General features: G+C 40.3%; 1 protein-coding gene across 2 annotated transcripts in view; it reads right to left on the reverse strand.

Annotated features, from left to right (window-relative positions):
* The window catches only part of TM9SF3 (transmembrane 9 superfamily member 3), a 53076-nt gene extending 33452 nt beyond the window's left edge, over positions 1-19624 (reverse strand). Inside the window, exons 1-3 of one of the 2 annotated variants that reach the window (XM_074874770.1) lie at positions 19415-19624; positions 9595-9790; positions 458-580 (exon numbers count right to left, since the gene is read on the reverse strand). In XM_074874770.1, coding sequence (XP_074730871.1) covers positions 458-580; positions 9595-9790; positions 19415-19624 — 529 coding nt within the window. Of the gene's footprint in view, positions 1-457; positions 581-9594; positions 9791-18926; positions 19058-19414 lie in introns of those variants that run through there. The other variant, XM_074874771.1, reaches the window with a different exon arrangement.
* Positions 19625-23781: the final 4157 nt, after the last annotated feature.

The following is a 23781-nucleotide window of genomic DNA, read 5'->3' on the forward strand; positions in this document are numbered from 1 at the left end:
CTGCACATGCAAAACTTAAAAACCACTAAATAACCATAGAAGTAAATGAAACAGCTCTTGTATTAGTAATAAGCACAAGAACTAGCAAAATAAAGTTTAAACATTGCAGAAGTTTTATGAAAGTTGTTATTCATGAACACATTAACATGGGCATTATATCTGACCTATCTAATTACCACTCACTTGAACATTTAAAAGAATTTAACCCTAAGAACTTGGTATTATGAAATCTGTGCTTGAGAAACAAAACAGCTTTTCACTGTTTTTGTAATTCACTAGTACAAGCCATCCTACTGTTCTATCAATGCAATAATCCTTCAATTTATTTGGTTACATAAATTCTATATACTTGTGAGATTCTTGTAATGAAGCTTAATCATTAAATGACTCCATGAAACCCACTAGCACAGGACTCCCTGTAGTTGTAATCAAATTGTTCATGCATAGTAACACTCACCCCATATCGGCAAGTCATCAATATACATCTGGTACCAATAGTGATTTTTGATAGCATACACAAATGCATCTCTTCTTCCTTTGTCCAAGTCAATTTCACAGTAAGTAGTCTGCATTACATCATCTGCAAAAAATTAAAGCACAGTTAGTGATTTATTAATGAGCTGACTCAAAAGTGAAGGCAAACCAAGCAAAAGGAGGAATGGACACTGAGGGAGTCTTTAACCCCTTTTGGCTATCCTCAAGTAGGTAACAAAAAGGGACATGTGGAAAAGGAACCATTAAAACAATTACATGACTGTTTTTGTACATCCACCCTTCCACACGCAGAAGCTTCCAACAGACTGGATAACAAAAGCTTTGAAAGTATCCTTCTGCTACTTCATCCACACTAAATTAAGAACCATTAGCTGATGACAGCTTTACCCAGACAGACCATGAGACCTCTTTTACTTTACCAAGAGGTATGAAATTATTAACAAATACCTAAAACTGTGTACGATATCATCTCTCCATTTTAGTATCATCAAGCTCACTGACTGGGAATACTGTTCGTAAAATCTAAGATTTTTTTAAAGTTCTCAGAAATTGTGAAGAAACTACTATAAAGGAAGAAACAAAGCAATCAGGGTAAGAGTAGGAAAAAAGGACAGAAGACAAAAATAGGAATAAAGCAAAGAATGCACAAGAGGCTGCATCTGGAAATAAAATAAATCCACCTCTTAAGAGCCAGAAAGCCATTTTTCCCCATCTACAATTCGTAAGTAATGCAGTTAGCAGACATTCTTTCACATCCCAGCTTCTTCCCTAATGTTTCCTTTTCAAGTTAAAAAAGACAGAAGAGCTCATATTTACAAGAATTCAGGCAGCAACAGATTTAGAGACAAAAACTCCCCATCTGCTTCTTAATAAATGTTTTCATTCTGCAAATAGTGAAACAAAGTGAATGTAAATAATTCCAGTTTCCCCTCTCTCCTCTTTTTGTCATCACTGGAATTGAGGACGCATTTCCAGCAGATAAAATTAATTTGTGCCCCAAGTACAGCTCTAATCTGTATCAAAATTCAGCTTTCTCTTATACACTAACTTCAATATAAAGCTTAAAAAAAAAAATCATCTGCACAGAAAGAGCACTGGCAAGTAGAATATTTCCAACACAAAACATTGTTTCTCTGATAATGACAATTTGTCAAAATGAGAATATACAGAGTATGTCTGGTCAAATAAAACTGAAGCAAAGCCTGGTGAAGCAAGACAGTAAAAAACCAGCCAAAAGCAGACCTGCATAGTTGCATTAATTTCCTATAGCCCTGGAGAAAATAGTGCCCCTGGCTACTCTGGAATGGATGCATCTCTCTCTCCTATTTCTTATGAAAACAAACTTTAGTATTTTCTATTTTTGTTTCTTCCAAGACCCAATGAATGCACTCTAAGCTTCATTTTTTCACTAAAAAAAAATTCTCATTTTTCAGGCTTATTAGACAATAAAACTTCTGTTGGGAAAAAAAAGATAGTAACAAAACCATTCAAGTCAACAAGGGTCCCAAGAAGACTGGGTTACATTTTCAGGACCCATACTGTTACATTCAGGAAAGAGAAGCCATTACATTTGGCACCACAGCTAAAATAGTTATAAATCCAGGCTTCAGTTTGCATTTATGCCCCTACTGAGCTGGATCCTATACTTTTTGGACTATATTCCCCAAAAAAAGTCTCTGCTTGGCACTTTTTCACTGTAACAGATGTTTTTGAGTCATCTTGACATTAATTAAAAGAAAAAAAAATAGAATCACTATCTTCTGGATATATTGCTAAGTGGGGATTAATTCTTTCCAAAATACTTGGGACTTTATTGTCACTCTCTAGAAGTTTCACACTATACTCAAATAAAGGATAACACCTTTCTAATGTTAAATTTTTTAACTCACAAAGGATTGTTCAACACAGAGGTCAAATGAAAACACACTGTGAATTGAGAGAAACTGGTAGATGCTGTTAAATGAAGCATTACTTAGTGCTGGAGCACAGAAGCCTGATTTGGAAGAGTCCTACAGGGATCAGGCAGATTTTAAGTGGCTCTCTCCTGACTGGTTCACACCCACGTCACCCACGCACACTGCGGTACCAGCACAGGGATAGGAGCAAGTGCTCCTAGCGAAATAAAAGTCACATGAACTACAAGTGCTCTTTTTAGAGACCTTTCCCATTTTATAGCCTGAATACAGAAGCCTTTGTTTGCAGTTATTAACCAGGACAAATCTGGTATTAGATTGTAATCTAACACCAAATTACTCCATGGGCTTTCAGATCCCTGGAATTTGCCACCTTTGTTTTTGTTGGGTTTTGTTTTGTTTTCTTACTAACTGAAACGCCATTCTGCATCTAATACTCTAGATATAAACAGTGGCTTTTGCTGCTGTAAAAAAAAAACAAACAAAAAACAAACCACCAACTTTTAAACATCATTTGCAGTGAAATGACTGCACGGATGTCTGACCAGGCTGCAGAAAGCAAGATGCCACCAAAAAGCTGTCTTTATCCATTTTTATGGACTTTACTCCCAATATTCAGAATACCAGAAGAGGGCACAGAGATATACAATCAACTACATTATGAGTTACTTCACTGCACATATACAAAACCCCAGCAGAATCATTAGAAACAACCTCATTCAATTCTTGCAAAACACAGGCATGACTTTACATTTAGTATGTGATTTCACCCTCAGCCATACTACACAGTACAGTTCCTCTCACATCCCCCTAAAACAACTGAATGAAGGCAAAAGGAATGATGACAAGTGCTCCTTTCTCCAGCCATGGAGAATGCTGAAGCTGTTATTTAGTTACAGGACAGGATTAGATGGTTAAGCTTAAATCCGCTGTGTTAAATGATTAAATGAAAGTAGTTTAGAACAGCATTCAGTGGCTGGGGAAGCTGAAGTCTACTTCATCACAGCTCAGATCACAGATCTAAAGTTTTGCATATGTTAATTCTTATCAAAGTTGTGGTTGTGTGTGTAGCCAAGAGGAGTGTGAAGATAGAGGTATGTTTTGTGTTGTGTCTACATCAGGGATGCCAAAGAGGTAACATCTGCTATACGATACAGATTCAGTAATGTCAGTAGCACATTAAGCAAATATAAAAAAACATAAAAGCAAGACTCAATACAAAAGCAGGTGTGGTTATGCCAGATTTCAAATTTCCTATGAACAGTCAGATCAACTGGGTTTCATTCAAACATACAAACCATATAGAACCTCATTATGGCTGACCATCTCCTAGTACAACACTGAACATCATCCTGAATGACTGTCGTATTTTCTAGAGGTGTTGCATTCCTTCTAAGGAGTTCTCACTTAGAAGTATGGTCATTTAATAACATTTCTAAATAAGTGCAAAATTCAAGTATGTTAAAAAGCCTTTTCCCCTTTAAATTCATCTTCTCTAATTGGTATTGTATGGCAATGTCAAAAATTAATTTTTTAATTGAAGTTGCTATGATCCCAATGTTCAATATATTTAATAATTCACTAGGTCTCAGGTGTAACGTAGAGGATGTCAATTTAAATGCCTGAATAAAGAACTTGACATATTACATAAAAAGCATTCTTAATCTAGATTTAGCTTGACAAGAGAATTAAGCCAACCAAAAACTTAGAAGTTATTTTACAATACAAGCGTATGTTAATAATTCATTACTTTCTTCACAAAGATACTTATACAGATTAGAGACCTGTGATATAAGAATAACGTTACGCAGAATCATTCAGGTTGGAAAAGACCCTTGGGATCATCAAGTCCAACCATCAGCCCTACTCTACAAGTTCTTCCCTACACCATGTCCCCCAACTTCTCATCCAAACGACCCTTACACACATCCAGGGATGGTGACTCCACCACCTCCCTGGGCAGCCTATTCCACTGTCTGACCACTCTTCCTGGGAAAAATTTTTTCCTAATGTCCAGTCTGAACCTCCCCTGTTGCAGTTTAAAGCCATTCCCTCTTGTTCTATAGCTAATTACCTGTGAGAAGAGACCAGCACCAACCTCTCTACAATGTCCTTTCAGGAAGTTGTAGAGAGTGATGAGGTCTCCCCTTAGCCTTCTCTTCCTCAAACTAAACAGTCCCAGCTCCTTCAATCGCTCCTCATAGGATTTGTTCTCCAGGCCCTTCACCAGCTTCGTTGCCCTCCTCTGCACTCGCTCCAGCACCTCGATATCTCTCTTGTATTGAGGTGCCCAAAACTGGACACAATACTCAAGGTGTGGCCTCACCAGTGCAGAGCACAGGGGGACTATTACCTCCCTACTTCTGCTGGTCACACTATTTCTAATACAAGCCAGGATGCCGTTGGCTTTCTTGGCCACCTGGGCACACTGCTGGCTCATGTTCAGCTGCTTGTCAATTAGAACCCCCAGATCCTTCTGTTCCAGACAGCTCTCCAGCCACACCTCTCCAAGCCTGTACTTGTAACAGAAGGGAAATGCAGCTACCCTGTATGGTCACAGGTAGCCTCTCACATGACACATTTTTAAATACAAAAAGAAACACTACTTCATGGATTCTTGCATACACTGTACATTTGCCCCACCAGTCACCACTACAAGCATTCAAGTGCAAACCTCCATTCTCAGAAGAATACATTTCTATAGAGCCATAATTTTTCTCATTCTGTTTCAAAAATACAGGCAAGGTCCACTGATTCAGCCAACAGTGTTACTTATGTAGTCTGTGGTACTTCAGTTACTGACAACTGCAGCCTAAATAATTCTTTGAATATGATGAACAACACGCAGTTTCACACTTACCTGCCACTGCTGTCCAGTCAAACTATGTTGAGAAAGGAACTGTTTTTTATTGCAGAAGCTAATTTATTAGAACAATTCTAATTCCCTTTTACTCACTCCAGAGGATAAAAATCTAGAAGTATAAAATCCAAATTAATTTAATTTTGTAAACTCTTACAACACTCATTTAAAGAGGAAGAATACCTGTAACTGTTAGTCTTGCATAATCCCAAACACACACGAGGAAAAAACATGATTACCTGCTATCTCAGAACTTAGATCTGATTCACATATTCATGAAGAAAATCTGTACAAGTCTTTCAGATGGTCAGGCCAGTATTTTGAAAAGTAGGTCCCTATGGTTAGGTATTTAAATGCATATTCAAGCATCTAAATGATTACTGAAAGGTACCTGACCAGCTCTTAATTACTTCAGCTGTAGATGTTAAGATACTCAACACTCCTTGAAGCTTTATCTTTTTGTTAAGAAAAACATATGAATCTATCGGTGCCAAAACATAAGCTTCTACTTTTTAAGAGAAAAAACACACCACAAATCACCAACAACTCAGTTTAATTGCAGCAACTTCTGGACCACTGGTGCATGGGTGGGAGCATAGATCAATCACAACAAGATAAAATTTATCCATTCCAAAAAAAAAAAAATTCACTAATACAGTTGTAACTTGTTCACAGTTACACTTATTTTCTAAAAAAAAAAAAAAAAAAAAAAAAGGCAAACACATTTCAGTCAAGAACAAGATCTACCATTAAAGAGTCCCCAAAAACCTGAGCTACCACCACTTTTTGACAACCAAACTGGCAAGTAATTGTTACACAAATGCTAAAATTTTAACAGCCGGTCTATGAAATTTAAATTTTCCTACATGCATTGGATATAAATTGTACTGGTTTTATGACAGCTTTTAAGCCTGTAAAAAAAATTACATCTCAGAAAGCAATCCTTTGCTCTGTTTTTTTACTTTAAAAACCTGTATATCAAGGGGACTCGGATTTCAACGAGTTTTACATAATTTTATATTAAATAAGTACTAATAACTATTGATATAATAACAATTAATTTATTCTTGCTAGTCTGAAATTTGGAAAAAATGTTATTTAATAACAGATTAAAGATAGTAAAATAGAGTTGACTCCCATTCAGATTTCACTTCATGGATCCACTGCTAGAAATACTACAGCACCTCCTGATATATAAGCTGCTGAATGCCAGCTAACAGCAAAGAGATTATTGTCTTCATCTTTCATCCAGAGGACACAGATTGTATGAGGAAAAAACCAGAAGTGCACATGGACAGCTTCCCAGATCATGTACACAGACTTAGTCATCAACCAGCTACCATGTACCATCTGCTTTACAGAAAACATCTGACCTGCAGCCACTTTGGTTAGGAGTCAAACTCACTGCAAGTCCAATAGAGATTATCAATCTACACAGAGCACCAATGTGTTAATAATAATAAATTAATTTTTAAAAAGCAACAAGGGACATGGATGAAGAGGAATTCCCTACCTGCTGGGAAATGTACCAGTACATCTATCCTTACACTTACAAGTCATAAACACCTGATTCTTTTTGAAATCTCTACTCCTCTGTACCCATTCAAAGCCTGTTTTGAACATCATGCCCAGTCTGTCTGGAAGAATATACCCCAATATAGCAACTACATACCTGGCGTGCACTGGTAAAACAATTAGAGACACAAAAAAGCACCCAAAAAACCTAGTACAAGTGGAAGACCAGACCATAAACCCTGAAGAAATTGCATTCAATTTTTCACAATAAATAATACTTAGAGAAAATCTGAAGCTTTTTGTGTCAAAACATCAGCACGAGCAGGTGTAAATCAGAATCTGAAATTCATAACCTGAAAGCAAAATGAGACTTAAGGAAAACAGATTTACCTGTTGTAAAGAACTACGGAAGACAACAGGTAACTAATAATCATAACAAAACATAATCAAAAGCAAAACAATCACAAAGTACAAAAAACACAGCACTTTTCCACCATTCTGAATTCACATTAGCCCAGCATGCTTTTGGCTTCCTGTGGTTATGAAATCCAAAAGACTTCTCTTAACCAAACAGCAATGGTAACAGTTCCTACATATTGAGGATCTGGAGGTTCAGTATTATCCAAGTTGTATTTATTTTTGTTTAAGAAAACAGATGTTAAGTATCTTTTTTCTAAGTGTTAAAGAATTGCTGAAACAGAAACCCATTAATTTCTCCAGTTTTAGAGTATTTTACAGACATATTTGAGAGTGTATTCACAGAATGGATTTGTCCAATGCTCTGCTTCTGCATACTTCCCTCAGAAATGGCAGAAAATACTCTGGAAAGCTAAACTATGTTGGACTACTGACTATAAAGTGGTCACAAGAGGAGGCAAAAGATAAACCGAAAGTTTCATCTACCTCATCTGTTATTTCGGGAAAAAAATGAACATGCCTTACAAATCTAAACCAGCCTGACCACTGTACAACAGAGGCTCTAGCTTTTTTGGACCCCTAAAGCAGAAAATTTTTCAAGCATTTCAGCCAGTTCCTGATGTAGAGCCAGTTCATTCCCTCCCCTTTCCTTGATACATCTAAACACTTCCACTATAAAACAGATTACTAAATTACTACCTCCACGGTCAACAAGGAAAAGGGCAGGTGCAGGACAGAAGTGCTGAAGAGAGCGCTACAGAACAGCACCATCTGCTCAGTACTCCCAGTCACAAAATGAAAGACTTGATCTAGCAAAAGTTTTATATGATAGGGGGATTAATTAACTGTGGATAATCTTCAGAAAACTAATCTGGGAATAGGATGCTTCATAACAGTAAACATTAACTCACAAACCTTCCAGTCTTTACAATTTGGTGCTGCATCTAGAGAGTACACTTGTCACTGGAATAAGTCTCTTTATAAAGATGTGGCAATTAAAGGAAGTAAAAATTACACATATAACTGGTTGCAAAAATAAATATTTATGATATTCTGACATCAGAAGTTTTACTTATTCTTCACAGACATATTGAATTGCTGCCAGTTGCCTTCTCTGTTCTATTTTGAGTTTCTGAGCATATTCTATGAGGTTTGACAGGAAAACGATTTCTCCCATACTGAATAATATATTCAGCAGGCTACAAGTCTTGCAAACCAGTAATAGGATTGTTTTCCAGTGTTTGTGCAGGTATAGTTCCTCTCTTAAAAGGAAAGATTCAACTCCAAATTCCTTTAATGCAGAGATGCTATCCCCTATGCAACTTAAAAATTTATGAAGAATTTGTGGTTTTAACAAACTTTTAATCTTTTATTCCACGTATCCTACTTATAACAAAAACATCATCAGGTCTCTTATTTTGCAGATATCCAGTTCTGGTTAAAACTTTTTTAACTTGCAGAAACTAAGTCCCATCTGATTGCAAATGCTCAGATGAGATACTATGCTTAAGTTCTCCATCTAGTTAAGCACTGGTGATGCAACAAAGTGTAGCTCTCTAGGGGAAAAAACAAAACATATACACAAAACCCCAAAATGAATGAAATATACAAATGTTAAAATTCAATACCGACAAAAAGAATCTGTTATTATTTGAAGCTCTGCAACTACCAGTTACAGATATCTGAAAGGACTCTGGGTACCAAAGAACACACACAGAAAAATTATGCAATAGAAGACTCAGCACTTAATGTCAAGAAATGTATTTGCAAGAGAAGTTAAATGTCATCTCTGGAACAGTATGGGAAGAGGGAGAGGGCAGGAAACAACAGAGAAAAAAACAGATTGCTCCATCCTGACTGGCATACGATAAGTTAGAGCCAATAATATAAAAGTATTTGTCAAAGGTACGTCAAGCTAGACAGTAACCAGAAGGATACAATAATTAACTCTGTGTTAAGGTAGAACTTTGCGATGTTGAGCCCTTGCTACTCCTTTGCAACTGCAGAGAGTCTGCAGGTATTCAACACCATAGGAAAAAATTACATATTCAGAATTGGTAATACCAGAATTTTAATTATTAAGTATTATTATTAAAGTAAATATTAATCATTCATAGGCAGAAAGCTTAGTTTTACTTTATAAAATGTAATCAGTTACATCAGAAGCATGTATCTTCTGCAAGCATCTTCCTCAACAGGCACATAGATGAAAACTGTACTGTAAACTGAAAAGCCAATGGTAGTAGACAACCTTGCAGGGCGCTTCAAGCAGCAATACAAAACACACTCAGTGGCTAGCAGCAGCAAACCTTCAGTTCTTCTAGTTCAAAAATCACATTTTAAGGGTTTGTGGGTTTTTTTTTAAAGTGACTAAATGCACCTTCAATTGCTTACCTTTAAATTTGATGTCAAGACCACTAAATTCCAATTCAACTCCTTGAAGTGCTTCTCCTAGGGTTTCATGGTAATGGCTGATGCTTTTTTTTGATCCCACACAGAAAGGAAGAGAGAAGTATTTGTATGTTTCTTGGCGATTGTGGTAGGGTCCTACTGTATTCATCCATAAAACAACTTCCTCTTTATCTTGGTACTGAAAGATAAAGTTATTGAGTTAGATAAGCCGCCCAGCAGAATAAAAATATTAAAGAAACTCTCTCATTCATATTAACTAGCAAGACAGCATTGTTCAATCACAGGCAACAGTTACATTTAAAGACAGTTGAGTATTTTTGTCTTTTGGGTGGCAGGGATTCTAGGACAAGATTTTCAGCCTGCTTTCCTACCAAGAAAAAAAAAAGCTTAGTTGATCATATATTTTCTTAGATCCTATCACTGAAGTATCAGAAAAGGGGGATTCATTCAAATTTAATAGAGAAGCAGAAGATGCAGAGAGCAGAAGTGGCAAAAAGCAGAAGTCTCAAAAATAAATAAGTTTTAACAAATTTTGTGGAAACACACATCAGTTAAAAGCAAAACTCTACTTATGTCCACCAAGAGAAAGGAAATACCAGACCCAGATCTTGTTAAACAAGATCATAGCAAATAAATCAGGCAATCTACCCATGGTGACAGGTATACTGTATTTTCCCAAAATGCAACTCCTTTTAATTTTTGTAATGGTATAAGTTACATTCAAAATTCCCAGAAGAGCACAATGTCTCACAGGAAGCACTAAAATTAAACTGTGGCATACCTACAGTAGCCAAGAGACAAAGTCAGACAGAAGGATTGTATTATGATGCATTTCCAACATTCTCACAGTGAAAAAACCAACCAGCAAGGAATCTGGTGGCTGCCATGAAACTCTTTCTGGGAACATCCACGCTTCACTTTCCACAGCTACTGCTAGCCAGGAAAACTTATTCCTTGGCTAGAAGACAGTAATCTTTTTCAAACCCTTATAACTTTTCAACAACAAAAAAGTCCTTAAAGCCATTCATCTATTAGTATTCAAATACCACATGAATTCAGGAAAATTAAGTGATTTGAAATCATTACTTGCACTATATCTGAATGCATCTAGATGAGGTATCAGGTTTGCTGGTTACTACAAAGCCTCTCACCTGACACTGCTTCACCTACTATAATTTCAACAGATTAGGAGGGACAGTGATGTAACTTTTAAGGTAGAAAAAAAATCCCTACTTATAACTGTACACACCTGCAAGCACAATCACCATATAGATCCTGATTTTTTTTTTTTTTTTATATATAATACTTTATTCTTCTGGACTTTAAGACCAGTATGAAAACACAGACCACATTGAGAGGAAAAAAAAAGTCAAATGTTAATTAGCCATAACTATTTCATAGCGCACAGCTGAAATACTGAATACAGCTCCGCATCTCCCTTTTAAACAAATGAACAAAGGTTCTTCAACACAATTTATTCTGAATAACCACAGGTATACCAACAGGTTAACTCAGAAATAATTAGCTACATGTGGAATGCAATAAAGTCTTCGATGAGGTGTTTAAAAGTTAAACTCAAGGATTTAAACAAACATGCTTTGGGAAATAATTTAATACCTTTATACTAACATGTCATCTCAATTACAAGCCTCATCTTTTTTTGTTTACAAAGATGCACAAGGGTAATTTCAACCTCTTATGTGAACGATCTCCAACAAGAAACTTTAAATATCTTACTAATTTCATTCTGAGCTGCAGCAGAGAACAAACACTTAACAGCTTCCCAAACCTAGCCATATGCAGGGCACACACTTTGGAACATTTGACGGGTAAAGAATGTCAACGAAGGAGCAAAGAAAGAGTAAACAACACAGCAAGAGAAAGTAGACATTCCTGCTCTCTGCCAGCAACCAGAAAGATTATACCAGTACATCCTCAAAAAAAGTTGAGAAAGAAGGAAGAAAGAAAGAAAAATCACAGTTCCAGCCCCCTCAGCAGCAAAAGCAGATAGTGGAATCTGCACTACGATACCATCTCTAGCTCTTGCCAATGTAGCAACGGACAAGTTGGTCCGTGCTCTTCCTAGTCTGTTATGCCTAGCACATCTTCTGTTTCTTCCTCTAACAGCTGCAGAACGTATTTTCAGCCCTTTCTCAAAATGGCCTTAACTTGTCAAGAGCCCACTATAGCATTACTCCTTGTAATGCAACTGCTTACATGTGAACTGAGCTATGTCTCTGTTCAACCTTCAGTAATAGAATATGACAACATCCTTAGGTCTCTGAATTCATCTTTGCCAGTGCCTGAATAAAGCAAGCACTGACCACTTAGCTTCTTGTTTCTGACCTGCTTCATCCTGAGTTGGGACCTCTGGCATTTTTGGAACTATACCAAATCCCCCTCAAGTGACAAAAAGCAACTTGTTAACATGTTATTCAAAATCTTGCTACATTTTCTGATCTAATAATGTAGATACATTGTAATAACATCTACAATAACAGATTTGGTCTTTGCTTGTCTCTTATCCACATGATACTTAGCTGTCCTTAAGGGCCTGCAAGTTTTTCCCACAATGACTTCAAGATGCCATCAGTCTGCTCTGGAGACAAGAGGGACCAAATCAACATAAGCAAAGAATTCAGTCTACATTTATTACTTCCTCCTTTCTCACAACCATTCCTGAACAGCACAAGAGAAGTCTGCTCAGGACTGCTACATAAATGAACAGGGCACTTCAGCCATCCCAGGCTACACCTCACTCACAATCAGCAAGTCCCTAGCCACCACAATTTGCAGCCCATCAGGTGCTCCTAGTGCCCTCCCAAACTTAAGAGAGCTGTAGTAAGAAACCCATCTTAAGCAACTTCAGCCTGAATTTGAGGTAGGGTGGGGGGTGTCTAGGAGAAACTCAGATTTTCTTCTCCCTACATTTGTTGTGTTTTGCTCATTCTCAGTTATAAGGATGAGCTTTCATGTTTAAATACGTTTCCCTGTCATGATATATCTCATCCTTATAATCTTACTGTAGAGGTAGCGTAATTTGGTGGCGAGAACTCAGTGCTATCAAAGAGTTCAAGTTTGTGGTGGTTTGGATTTTGGAGTTGGTTGTCTTTTTTTTCCTTTTTCATTACTGCCTTCACAATATCAAAACATCTATAACAAGTAACAGTGTGAACACATTAGAGAAAAGCAATTCTTATTTAGGCAAGACAAAGAACTAGAGTATATTGTAGGACTGTTCTGTCACCTTTATATGATGACTTCTAGGTTTGCAGAAGGCTAACATACAACATACCTTCCAGAAAAAACATCACACTACCAGAGAGATAACATAAAATAAAGCCCAGGTTCCAAGGGAGCCACAGCACTCAGATACTCTCTATCAGTACCAGTCAGATTTTGGTCAGCACATTCACTGTCAGTCTAGCAGTAATTTCAACTACTGTCACGCTCTTTTATATCTTCTTTCAGTGTATGTGGAGTCTTATGCAAACTGTGGAGAACTTGGAGCCACAGAAAACAGGAAAAACATTTCAGCTCCATAGCACCACCTTTAATTCTTAGCAGAAAGAACATATTAAAGAAACTATTCTCATTTCATCAGGAACTGATCAGCCTTAGACACACTGGACAAAATGACAAAACAGAACAACCCTGAATTCTTATTTTTACTGTTCTGATGAGGAACTGTTCAAATGTACCCTCTGAGCTCTGAACACAACAGAGCAAATCAAAATCTTGTTGCCTTCTGGTAACCTTAGCAGGCAAGTCGCAGTAACTCACAGTCAAAGCCAACATGCAGTAAGACAGAATGTGAACAGTCCAATGGTCTCTTTCAAAAATTGTTACACAGCAATATAAAACTTGCATAACCAACTGTAAGTGTGACAGTTTCCTTATCTTCTGCTACATAATCAGCAAGCAAAATACTTTGACTCACTGGAGATTCCACCAGATCCCAGAAAACATTAAAAAAGTATTAAGAACCCCCTATCAATACAGGTACAGAACAAACAAAAGAGGAAGTTGACTACAATGTGCAAGAATATCCACATCACACACCCAACTAGTTAAATTCACCAATAACAGCTGTCATCGTAAAAGATCTAAATAAAAATTTCTTGCTCTCATTCCACATATGATAAGGGTCCTGAGTCATTATTTGACCCATCACTGCTCTAGGACTTTTAGAAAAGAAACAAATGTATTCCTATTACAGCCGTATCTAAACTATTGAGGCTTGCAACAGGGCAAGTAGTAATGAAATAATGTCAAACGGTAAAATAATTTGAAGCAAAAATAATGAGTAGACTCCAGATAGCTTGAGTGACATAAATCTAGTATCTAGAGTTACACTTATGAGTCAATGCAATTTTATCTTCATCCCTTATGAAAACAAGTGCCAAACATCTTCCTAACATGAAGGACTTACTTGCTGTACTGAAGTACTGCTATTTCAGAAATTCTTTTTTGTTCTTCATTCTCTTTCCTGACCTGTTTGCACAGAATTAAGACGGTGGAATGGCAGCTTTTCACATGCCAGAAGATGGACACCAGTGTCCTATTAAGAACATAGTAACTGACCAGGCAAATAAGGTCAACAAAGATGCTGCAGTCTCTACCCTGGTATATCTCAGCAAGCTCTTCCAGTTTTGGTTCATATGAAGGCACAATACACTGCATATAGCTCAGAGATCCTCATTAAATTCACAGGCACAAGCATTTAACAACTTGGTAATGGTGCCAGAACTCACCGAGTTCACTACTTCCAAATATGAGAGAAGACTACAAAACACAGTTTTAAATACCTTTTATTTACTGTAATTTATGAAAAAAAAAGTAGTACTCATTCTACAAGCATAGCAAGTTTGGCTTTACACCTTTTTCTGCACTAAGCTTAATATTAGCTTGGTAATTTCAGTAACTATATGGAATATACAATGATTTATTTCAACTGTGCAAAACCAGAGGGGCATCCTGAACAAGTCTCAGCAGCAACATAAATTACCTACAGTATGCTGGTACAATCTGATTAATGGGAGGCAACCCTTCAGAAACTTTTTTCTGTAATTGCCACCCAGGTGATGGAGGACCAACCTGCACCTCATGTGCAACCCACGTATCGGTTACAACCCTCATCACAGCTGGGGACATCTGTTCCAAAGCAGCACAATACAGTCACACTGCTTGTTCAGAGCATTGGGCTACAGAGACATTGTGTATGTCCAAGCTAAAAATCACGTTAAACCCATCTATACCAGCAATAAGTCAACCCTACCATTGTGGCCCCCTACAGAATATTAAACTGGCGTGAACCCTGAGCAATTTGATCTGGCCAAGCATGGGCTTCTTCCGTGACAATACAATTACTGAAAACTCAGGTGGCTTAATGCAAAGACAATCTCCATACGTCTGTATGGTTAAAAAACTATTCAAGCATAGCAGTGCTGAGACTATCTTCAACGCAGTACATATATATATATATCTTTCCTGTTACCAAATAGGGCACTCATGATGTGAAAAGCAATTTAATGTTCCCTTTACACAACCACAGAAATTAACATGGTAGCCCTAGAAATAAACTATTTATTCTATAAAACAATTAAAGCTAGATTAAGTCAGTATATGACAGGTTGCAGAAAAGGATATGAGACTAGCAGGTTGTTGACATTCTTTTTTAAACCATGAAAGCACTTTGCAAAAAGTGACAGGCACAGAAAGGATTACAACTACCAAATCTTATGTGATGAATCAGCAAAATAAATTCAAATCAAGATAGCTTATTTCAGAACATATGCAATGTTACTCCTTTTCTCAAGCTGAAGTTTGGAGTATGTCTTTCCACAATGCAGTTCCTTGAACACCAGCACATCTTTCAGGGGAAAAAGGACCAACACTATTTGTTGCTGGAGAGCAAAGCTGCAGAAGCAGGACAGGAAATGAGAGGCAGCAAGTAAGACTCAACTGACAAGTAATATCCCAGGCTTCTAGTCCCCCGTATCTTACAGATACTCTATCAAGCACTGTGATAATACTCAATGTTTGCTGCTAACATCCATAGTCTATTAAACTGCAGATTTCAGCCTCATGGTCTCCTTCAGATACAGCAGGTTATTTCATGTAACATCTCTTCATTTCTTTCTGAATTGTAGGCCTCACCAAAGCGTGACTAGAACTGTACAGACTGCACAAGCAGTCCTTTTACTGTGACACTTCCTAGATGCACAAGTTTGCTCAGGCACACCACGTCCTGCTTCTGTGACATTTATTTCACCTCTTCAAAATGGAACCCCGAGAACTTCAAAGAGGAATCAGGCTGCTCGCCTGCACACAACTTTGTATGCAAAGAGGTATTTTACATGCACTGAAATGTCTTCTACAGTGTTTCTCTAACTGACAATTTACAGATATTATACAAATGTCATCATTTTATGTATTAATTTTAAACAAGCTTTACAGGCTCAAGGCTTTAGCATACTTTATCAAGCTGCAAGTCAAACAAAAATGCTTTTCTCAATCATTATAAATTAGGAATTTTTCTACACAGTATAGGCTGGGTTTTGTTTATTTTTCAGTGTTTGTCATGTACTTCCATGCTTACAGAGCACTGATAATTAAATTGAAGCAGTGTTAAAATTAAAATGCTACCTACTCCTTAGACCATTCACCCGCAACAAGAACCCCAGGATATTTCAGAATCTTTTAATGGTTTGACTATTTATCATCAGCTCCAAGTCTAGCAACAGAAGATGTGAAAGCAAAGGCCAGGCAGAAGCCCACCAACCTTGCTTCTGCAGGATCAGCAGATATTGTGATAAGGCCACCAATATCTCATCTATACTATCACTTCCACAAGTAAAAGGCCAACTGTCAAAAGATGGTGCAACTATCGGAATACAGGCAAAAAGCAGGTACATGACACACTCTGAAGCATGAAAATAAATTAAAGCATCAGCAGGTAAGTTTTCAGTTAGCTTCTGATAAATTGTTCCATTGAGGTCTGAAGTTACGCTGCTGCACTGTCTTTTGATAATAGATTTTAAATGCCATGTCAAATGCCAATTTCTCTTACTTACTATTGATTTTAAATACCCAAGTCTTTATCTTATAATTGTATTTACAGTACTCTTCCCCTAAAGAAATACAGACACTGTTTTTAAAGACTAATTCAAATTTAAGATACAGGATTTGGCTGTTGATCCAATTAAGCTATTCATACCTAGTTTCTCCAGAAACACTAGCACTTATAGTCCTAGAGCTTCATGCAGAGTCCTCTCGCAATTACCTTCTATATTTGCTTATGCAGTCCTACAGTTATAAAATAAAGGACACATACAAAACATTAACAGCCAATTTATATTAATACAAAAAAATACATATGATAGCACACATGCGTATCATGTGCTATAATAATATCATATACTGTTATGTATTACAGCAACAGTAAAGGAATTTAAAAATTAACCCACTAACACAGAGCATTAAATACTTAAGTCAGTACTTCTAAATGTTCAGCATGGTCAATACAGATAAGGCCCTGTACAGAGGCAGTTAGAAGTAAACTGTGGCAAGATGTAACGACACACCTTCACCTAGACATGAACAAGTGCTTAGGCACAAGAAATAGCACTCTAAAGCATTAGTAAGGAAATGGCAACGCATAATGGTGTACTACCAATAGGACTCAAGTCTTAAAGTTAGTGAAAATTTACATTTTGAAGTTACCGAGTCCTGAATCAGTATATTACTATTTCCCCTCCACTTCCCCAAAAGCAAGCAGAGTCTCCAAAATGTAATAAAACACTTTGGTTATAGAAAAGATTAATTGTCCAACTGCAATCATATTCAAACTGAAATTCATTAAAATGCAGTATTTAGGAAACATGTCCTTCAGGTTCTTAATCTCAAAATTAGTGTACTACTACAAAACCCTGTTCATGTTTCATTCATGCTATTAATGTTTCCACTCCAACCTCCTGTCCAATATTAAAGTATCAAAATATCTAAGCAAGGAGACAGCCTTCCAAAAAAAGGTAACGGTCTTCCTACATCAACTATTCCTAACCTATCACATGATGTTACTAAACTGGACACCGTGTGAACGAGAATACTAAAACAAGCGACAGAGTTATAATCTTCAAGAGTTGAGTAATTTAGATGAAAAAACAAGCCTTCAAAAGGACTCTGTGATTTCCATTAGGAATTGTTTAAGTAATCATTCAGAAGATGTAAAACCCATCAGAATTCACTTTTGAAGGAAGAGCTCAAAAATAAATTCAATGACAGCTTTATGAAATTCTTTTTTTTCCCAGAAGACTACCAATATTAAATGAAAAAGTAGGAATCCCTCAAGTCAAACAGCCTTTAAAATAAACACAGCGCTATGCCGAAAACCATCTCACCTCAGCAGAAATGTGATCCTAAAGCACAGGTTCAGCAACAAAACTGGGACCTAAGCTAGCTCAAAGAATATCTGCTCCTTGAGAGTATTCAGTATTAGCTTTTCTGTTGTTAACTGCAGCACTGATAAATCCCACTACCTTTTAAAAATAAAGACAATCCTAAACAGTTTTCAAGTCTCACAATTGCATGGAACTAGGCAACTAATTAACTACTGCTTATACAAAAACTATCAATGCTATTTATCTGTTTTATTAAAAACACTCATTAAGCTTACAATGCTACACCTAAAGAAAGTGATGTTAAGAAACTGAGCCAGGCTACCCAAGAGCACAAAAGTTCTGACAGACAGACACTGTGTTTAATCACAGCCACACTCTAAGCCACACCACTTGTGAGGAAACAGGGATGGTTTTCAGCAAAGTCTTGTTCCAAAATCACATCTCAGCTCACCACACAGACTTCCACCCTCCCACACCCAAAGCCACGGGAAACAATACTCCGATGCAAAATCGGAAACTGATGAAGTGCTGGTACTTACTTCCTAGAGATTCTTTTCGAATGATATTGTAAGCGTTTTAGAAAAACTATTCTCATACCAATAAGTGAGCACTCGAGTCAGGGGTGTTTTATGCATCCGTTTTTCTTAGGCGTCCGTGCCACTGTCCCAAGTCCGAGAGCCCCCTGTCCCGCTCTCAGGGCTCAGCCCAGAGCCGCGCTGTGCCTCCCTCTCCCAGAAGCGAGCTGTCACGCTGCAGCGTGTCCCCACGGGGCTGTCACCGCGCAGGCAGCGCCGAACCGCGCAGCGGCTCGGGCTGTTGTTCGGAAGCAAACACCCTCCCGGAAGAAAAGACAATTCCCTCAGAGGGCAAGTCAAACAGCAAGGCAGCCCTCTTTAAACAAAGCACGCATACCTGCCGAGGCCTTTATCTGCTCCAGGAAAAGGTGGGACGCACGGTAGTTAGCGCTACCGCACCCGGCCGCACGGCTGCCACGCTAACGGCTAGCACAAGGATGTCCAAACCGGATCAGAAAACGCCGGCAGCCCGCACCCGAGCGTCCCGCTCACACCGAATTAAAGAGAACAGGACCTCATCCCGTATAAACTCGGCCCGCGCGGTCAGAATAACCCGAGCAGCGGAGAGAACGAGAAGGAAGCCCCGCGGGGCGGGAGCCACCCGCTTGCCGCCAGGGCGGCCGCCGCCCGCCGCGCCCGCTTCCCCCAAGGCCGCGGCCCGTAGCTCCCCACTCCGCTCGGCCCCGCCCGCCCGGCGGGCCGCGCTCTCCAGGCCGCGGCGGGCACCCCCCCGCCCCTCGGCGGCAGCAGGGCCCGCGGGCGGGGAGGCTAGGGCTTCGGCCCGAGCGCCGCGGCGCCCCCGGGGGAGGCCGGGACCCGCCTCACCGTATGCTCGTGCTCGTCGGCGCGGGCGCGCAGCGGCAGGCACAGGAGGAGGAGGAGCAGCGCGGCGGCCGCGCAGAGCTGCAGCCCGGGCGCCGCCATCTCGGGCCTCGGCGTCCCCGCGCACGCAGCAGGCCCCGCCGCGGAGCCGGCCCGCGCCCCGCCGCCAACGCCGACCTGCGACGCCACTTCCGCTCCGCCCGGCCACGTCATCCGGCCGCACACCGGAAGCGCGAAGCGCGGCGTCTACGGCGGCCGCCAGGAGCCAAACCGAGCGCCGGAGCGCTGCACGGGGCCCGGCCGCCGCCACGGGGAAGGGGGACCCAGCTTCGCCCTCGGGGCTTCCCCCGCGGAGGGCGGCAGGTGGGGCCGCGGGAACAAAGGGCGGGCAGCCGGGACCTGAAATGCCCGGCACCGCGGCCCTTTAGGACACTGCGGCTTTCAGCGTGAGCGTGTTGAAGCTCAGTTATTTTTTAATTGATGGAATTGTTTTATAATTCATAAAATCATATCAATGAAATAGTCTAAAATTATTTGAGAACAACGTGACATAGGGCTGTAGGCAAGTACCCGCAAAAATAAGTGGCCCCGTTTTCCACACCACTTGCACAAGCAGAAGAAACTCATGAGCACTGAAGTGCAAAAGGCCACCCCTGTCTGGCGGAAGGTACTGGGGCGGCACAGTGGCACCCAAACCTACCGGACAGTAAGCTTCTGTCAGATAAAGCCTCTGTTGTGAACTTGGAACTGTCAAGCTAGAAGTCCAAAGTCAAAAAAACCTAGCCAAAATGCTCATAGAATTAAATGTTCATTGATCAGACAATTTTTAACCTGAACAAATACATAAACAATTTTCAAAGGCTATCAGGCATAATATTAAAAAATAGGGGCTATACCATCTTACCAAATATTGCACAAGCCAACACATAAATAGACAGTGAAGGACATGAGCTGAATGCAAGGAGCTGCTCCATGCCATCACACGCCACCCATGCTTTGCAGGAATAATGTGAAAACAAATTTCCCTGTTTACCACTGACCACCATACCTATACTAAAAACTTTTGGTCCTTGTGGTCTTACGCATTGAATCGACCCTCCCCAAACATATGTTAGCAAGCTACATTTATATGAAGCCTTTTCCAGGTAGTATGTTTGCAATCTCCTGCCTAGTTCAGTAGACACAAGGTCCCTGTAGAGAGAAGATAATTGTCAAAACCCATCCAAAAGCCCTGTTCATATTTAAAAAAAAAAAAAAAAAAAAAGACAAACTGGACAGCTTTGATAACACCATATGTTTCTTTCTAGTTGTTGCATCTCAGTCCAAAACAGTAGCTTATCCTTGAGAGACAGAGAGGGAAGGCTTCAGCATCTTCAGTTTATTCAGTACTTAAGTCTCTCGGTCAACAACAGGGCCAGCCAGAGCCATCTGCTGCAGCGGGTTTTGTGTGGCATGCTGTACAAAGAGCAAACACTTTCCCTGGGCCAGCCAGCTGCCACTTGAGCTTGGTGTATGGGTTGATGCCCCTACAGGTGGCCACGCCATTTACTTTTACCAGCAATTTTATCATCTGTTCAGTCCTTGAGCTCTAATGTTCAGCAGAAATTCATTCCCACTCATTCCCACTCTACCCCCCCAAGCATATTCTTGAGTAATGAACAATCTGGTTGCATGCAGTTTTCTTCTCCGGTCTCTTCTGAGCTTCAGTTTTAGTGCACTTCTTATCCTGGGTGGAAGCAAATACACACCACATGCTCGCCAGCACAAATGGAGTCTACGGATTCAATGACTCCATACATTGAGCCATAAGAGGCTTAAAGCAATTAAGTGAAACCAATGTGGAACACACATTTTTGCGGCCACGAAGGTGCATCTCTGCTGGCCTGCAAGATACTTGGAAGTCATGCCTGCATGCCAATTGCTCACCTACATTTAACAGTAAAGCCATGTTAGTGCTGTTCCTTTTCTCCTTGATAGGGTGACAGTTTTGCTGTGATTGCTGGTCAGTGAGATCCCTAACTAATCCAGGAGAAGTTACAAAAAGAAAGTAAGATTGGAATGCCTGAGACTACAGTTGCATCTTCAAATTTCTCCCCCTACACAGTACAGAAGGGGCCTGAACAAACTGCATTTATTTCTCAGCCCCACCTATCCCAGCTCTCCTCCAAACCAGAGCCCCACTAGCATTGTTTTTGTATGACAGGTCAGGTCAGACTAAGGAAGTATCTAAGCTGCCAACAGGAGAGGGACTGAAAGGCTACTTATGAACTACTTGTCAGCAATTCAGATATAAACCATCTAACTGCAGTACTAGCAATAAAAATCCCAGTTTGCAGCCATGTTATTAGGATTGTGCAAAGGCAAATGCTCAGATACAGTTCAGATAAAGTCCTCCCACAGAAGACATTTGGCTATTGCATGCAGGGAGTGTGGAATTAAAAATTAGCTGGGGAAGATGGATCCCTGGGCTGCTTCAGTCCAACAGCTGTGAAAGGAAATCTTCTGCATGACACACTTTCATATTTTGCTCTTCTCTTCCTGCCTTGTTACAGTTTTCCCCACATCCTACATTTCTACCTTATGTTGTGCCTGGCAGATGTGGAAGCAGATAAATCCCTTTTACCACATCACAGCTCCAAGCTCTGGAGCACAGCTGCAGCCAGCACTAAGGAGATGGGGAACTTTTAAGCAAAACCAGGGAGCTGTGTGCAAACCAAAGCATGTGTGACAGCTGAAGACAAGCTGTTGAATTTCCCCTTTTATTTCTTTTATCCCTGTTTCCTTCACTTATCCATGCTACCATTTTCCTCATTTCAGCACCAAAATTCCCTTCCCTGCTTTCAATTTGACTGATAGTGCTGGGAACTTTGTTCTGTTCCAAGAGCAGCACAGGAAGGCAGCTCCCACCTCACCATTCCCCTGGCTACTGTGAACAAAGAGCAAAGTGTCAGTGAGAGCCTTTAGTGCCAAAGTTATTGGGAAAGGCACTGAAGTCCTTTAAAAAAGAAGAAAAAAAAAAAAAGATAAAAAAAGGTCACCTCTGTAGCTATAGGCCTGCAGCACAACACCTGCATCCCTCTATCATCAAAAGGAGAGGCTATATGAACTGCATGTGGAGTCATACCCTATCAGTTTAATGAGTTGATAATATTTAGTTTATGCCTATATGCCTGAGAGCATCAGGGGCTTCTCCACCTTCATTCAGTGCTGGCTGAGTCACAGTTGCCGTCTGTCACTCCTGCAGCTCTGCACATTGGCTTTGCCACCCTGAAAGGGAAAGGAGCTACAACTCTATCACCTGCTCGCTTACAGATTAAGGGGAGCATACATGAGGGAACAGAAGCTTTACTTGTCCTACCTGTACCTGAGGGATCACCAGATACAGATGTATCTGTGTCTCCCTCAGGGCTGGAAGAGGGCTTGAAAACCAAGTAAGTAACGATGCTGAATTCTCTACCCTGAATGTTACCTTGCAGAATTCCCATCTGCATCACTCATGGACAACCAGACCCCTACACTTGTCCCCCAAGGGCCAGGATATGCACAGAAAATTGCAAGACCTGGAAGAATCATAGACTTGTTTGGGTTGGAAGGGACCTTAAAGATCATATAGTTTCAACCCCTCTGCTATGGGCAGGGACACCTTCCACTAGATCAGGTTGCTCAAAGCCCCGTCCAAACTGGCCTTGAACACTGCCAGGGAGGGGGCAGCCACAACTTCTCTGGGCAACCTGTTCCAGTGTCTCACCACCCTCACAGTAAAGAATTTCTTCCTTCTATCCAATCTACCCCCTTTCAGTTTAAAATCGTTACCCCTAACCCTGTCACTACACTCCCTGATAAAGAGTCCCTCCCCATCTTTCCTGTAGCCCCCTTTAAGTACTGGAAGGCCGCTATAAGGTCTCCCCTGAGCCTGCTCTTCTCCAGGCTGAACAACCCCAACTCTCTCAGCCTGTCCTCATAAGTGAGGTGGCTGCAGCCCCCGATCATCTTCATGTCCCTCCTCTGGACCTGCTTCAACAGGTCTCTGTCCTTCTTATGTTGGGGACCCCAGAGTTGGACACAGCACTGCAGGTAGGGTCTCATGACAGCAGAGTGGAGGGGGAGAATCCCCTCCCTCGACCTGCTGGCCACACTTCTCTTGATGCAGCCCAGGACATGGTTGGCTTTCTGGGCTGTGAGCACACATTGCTGGCTCACAGTCATTTTTCCATCCACTAGTACCCCCAAGTCCTTCTCTGCGGGTGGGGCTGCTCTCAATCCACTCCTCGCCCAGCCTGTATCTGTGCTTGGGATTGCACTGACCCATGTGCAGGACCTTGCACTTGGCCTTGTTGAACTTCATGAAGTTTACATGGGCCCACCTCTCA

Source organism: Strix uralensis, chromosome 7 (assembly GCF_047716275.1).
Source record: "Strix uralensis isolate ZFMK-TIS-50842 chromosome 7, bStrUra1, whole genome shotgun sequence".
NCBI classification, from domain to species: domain Eukaryota; kingdom Metazoa; phylum Chordata; class Aves; order Strigiformes; family Strigidae; genus Strix; species Strix uralensis.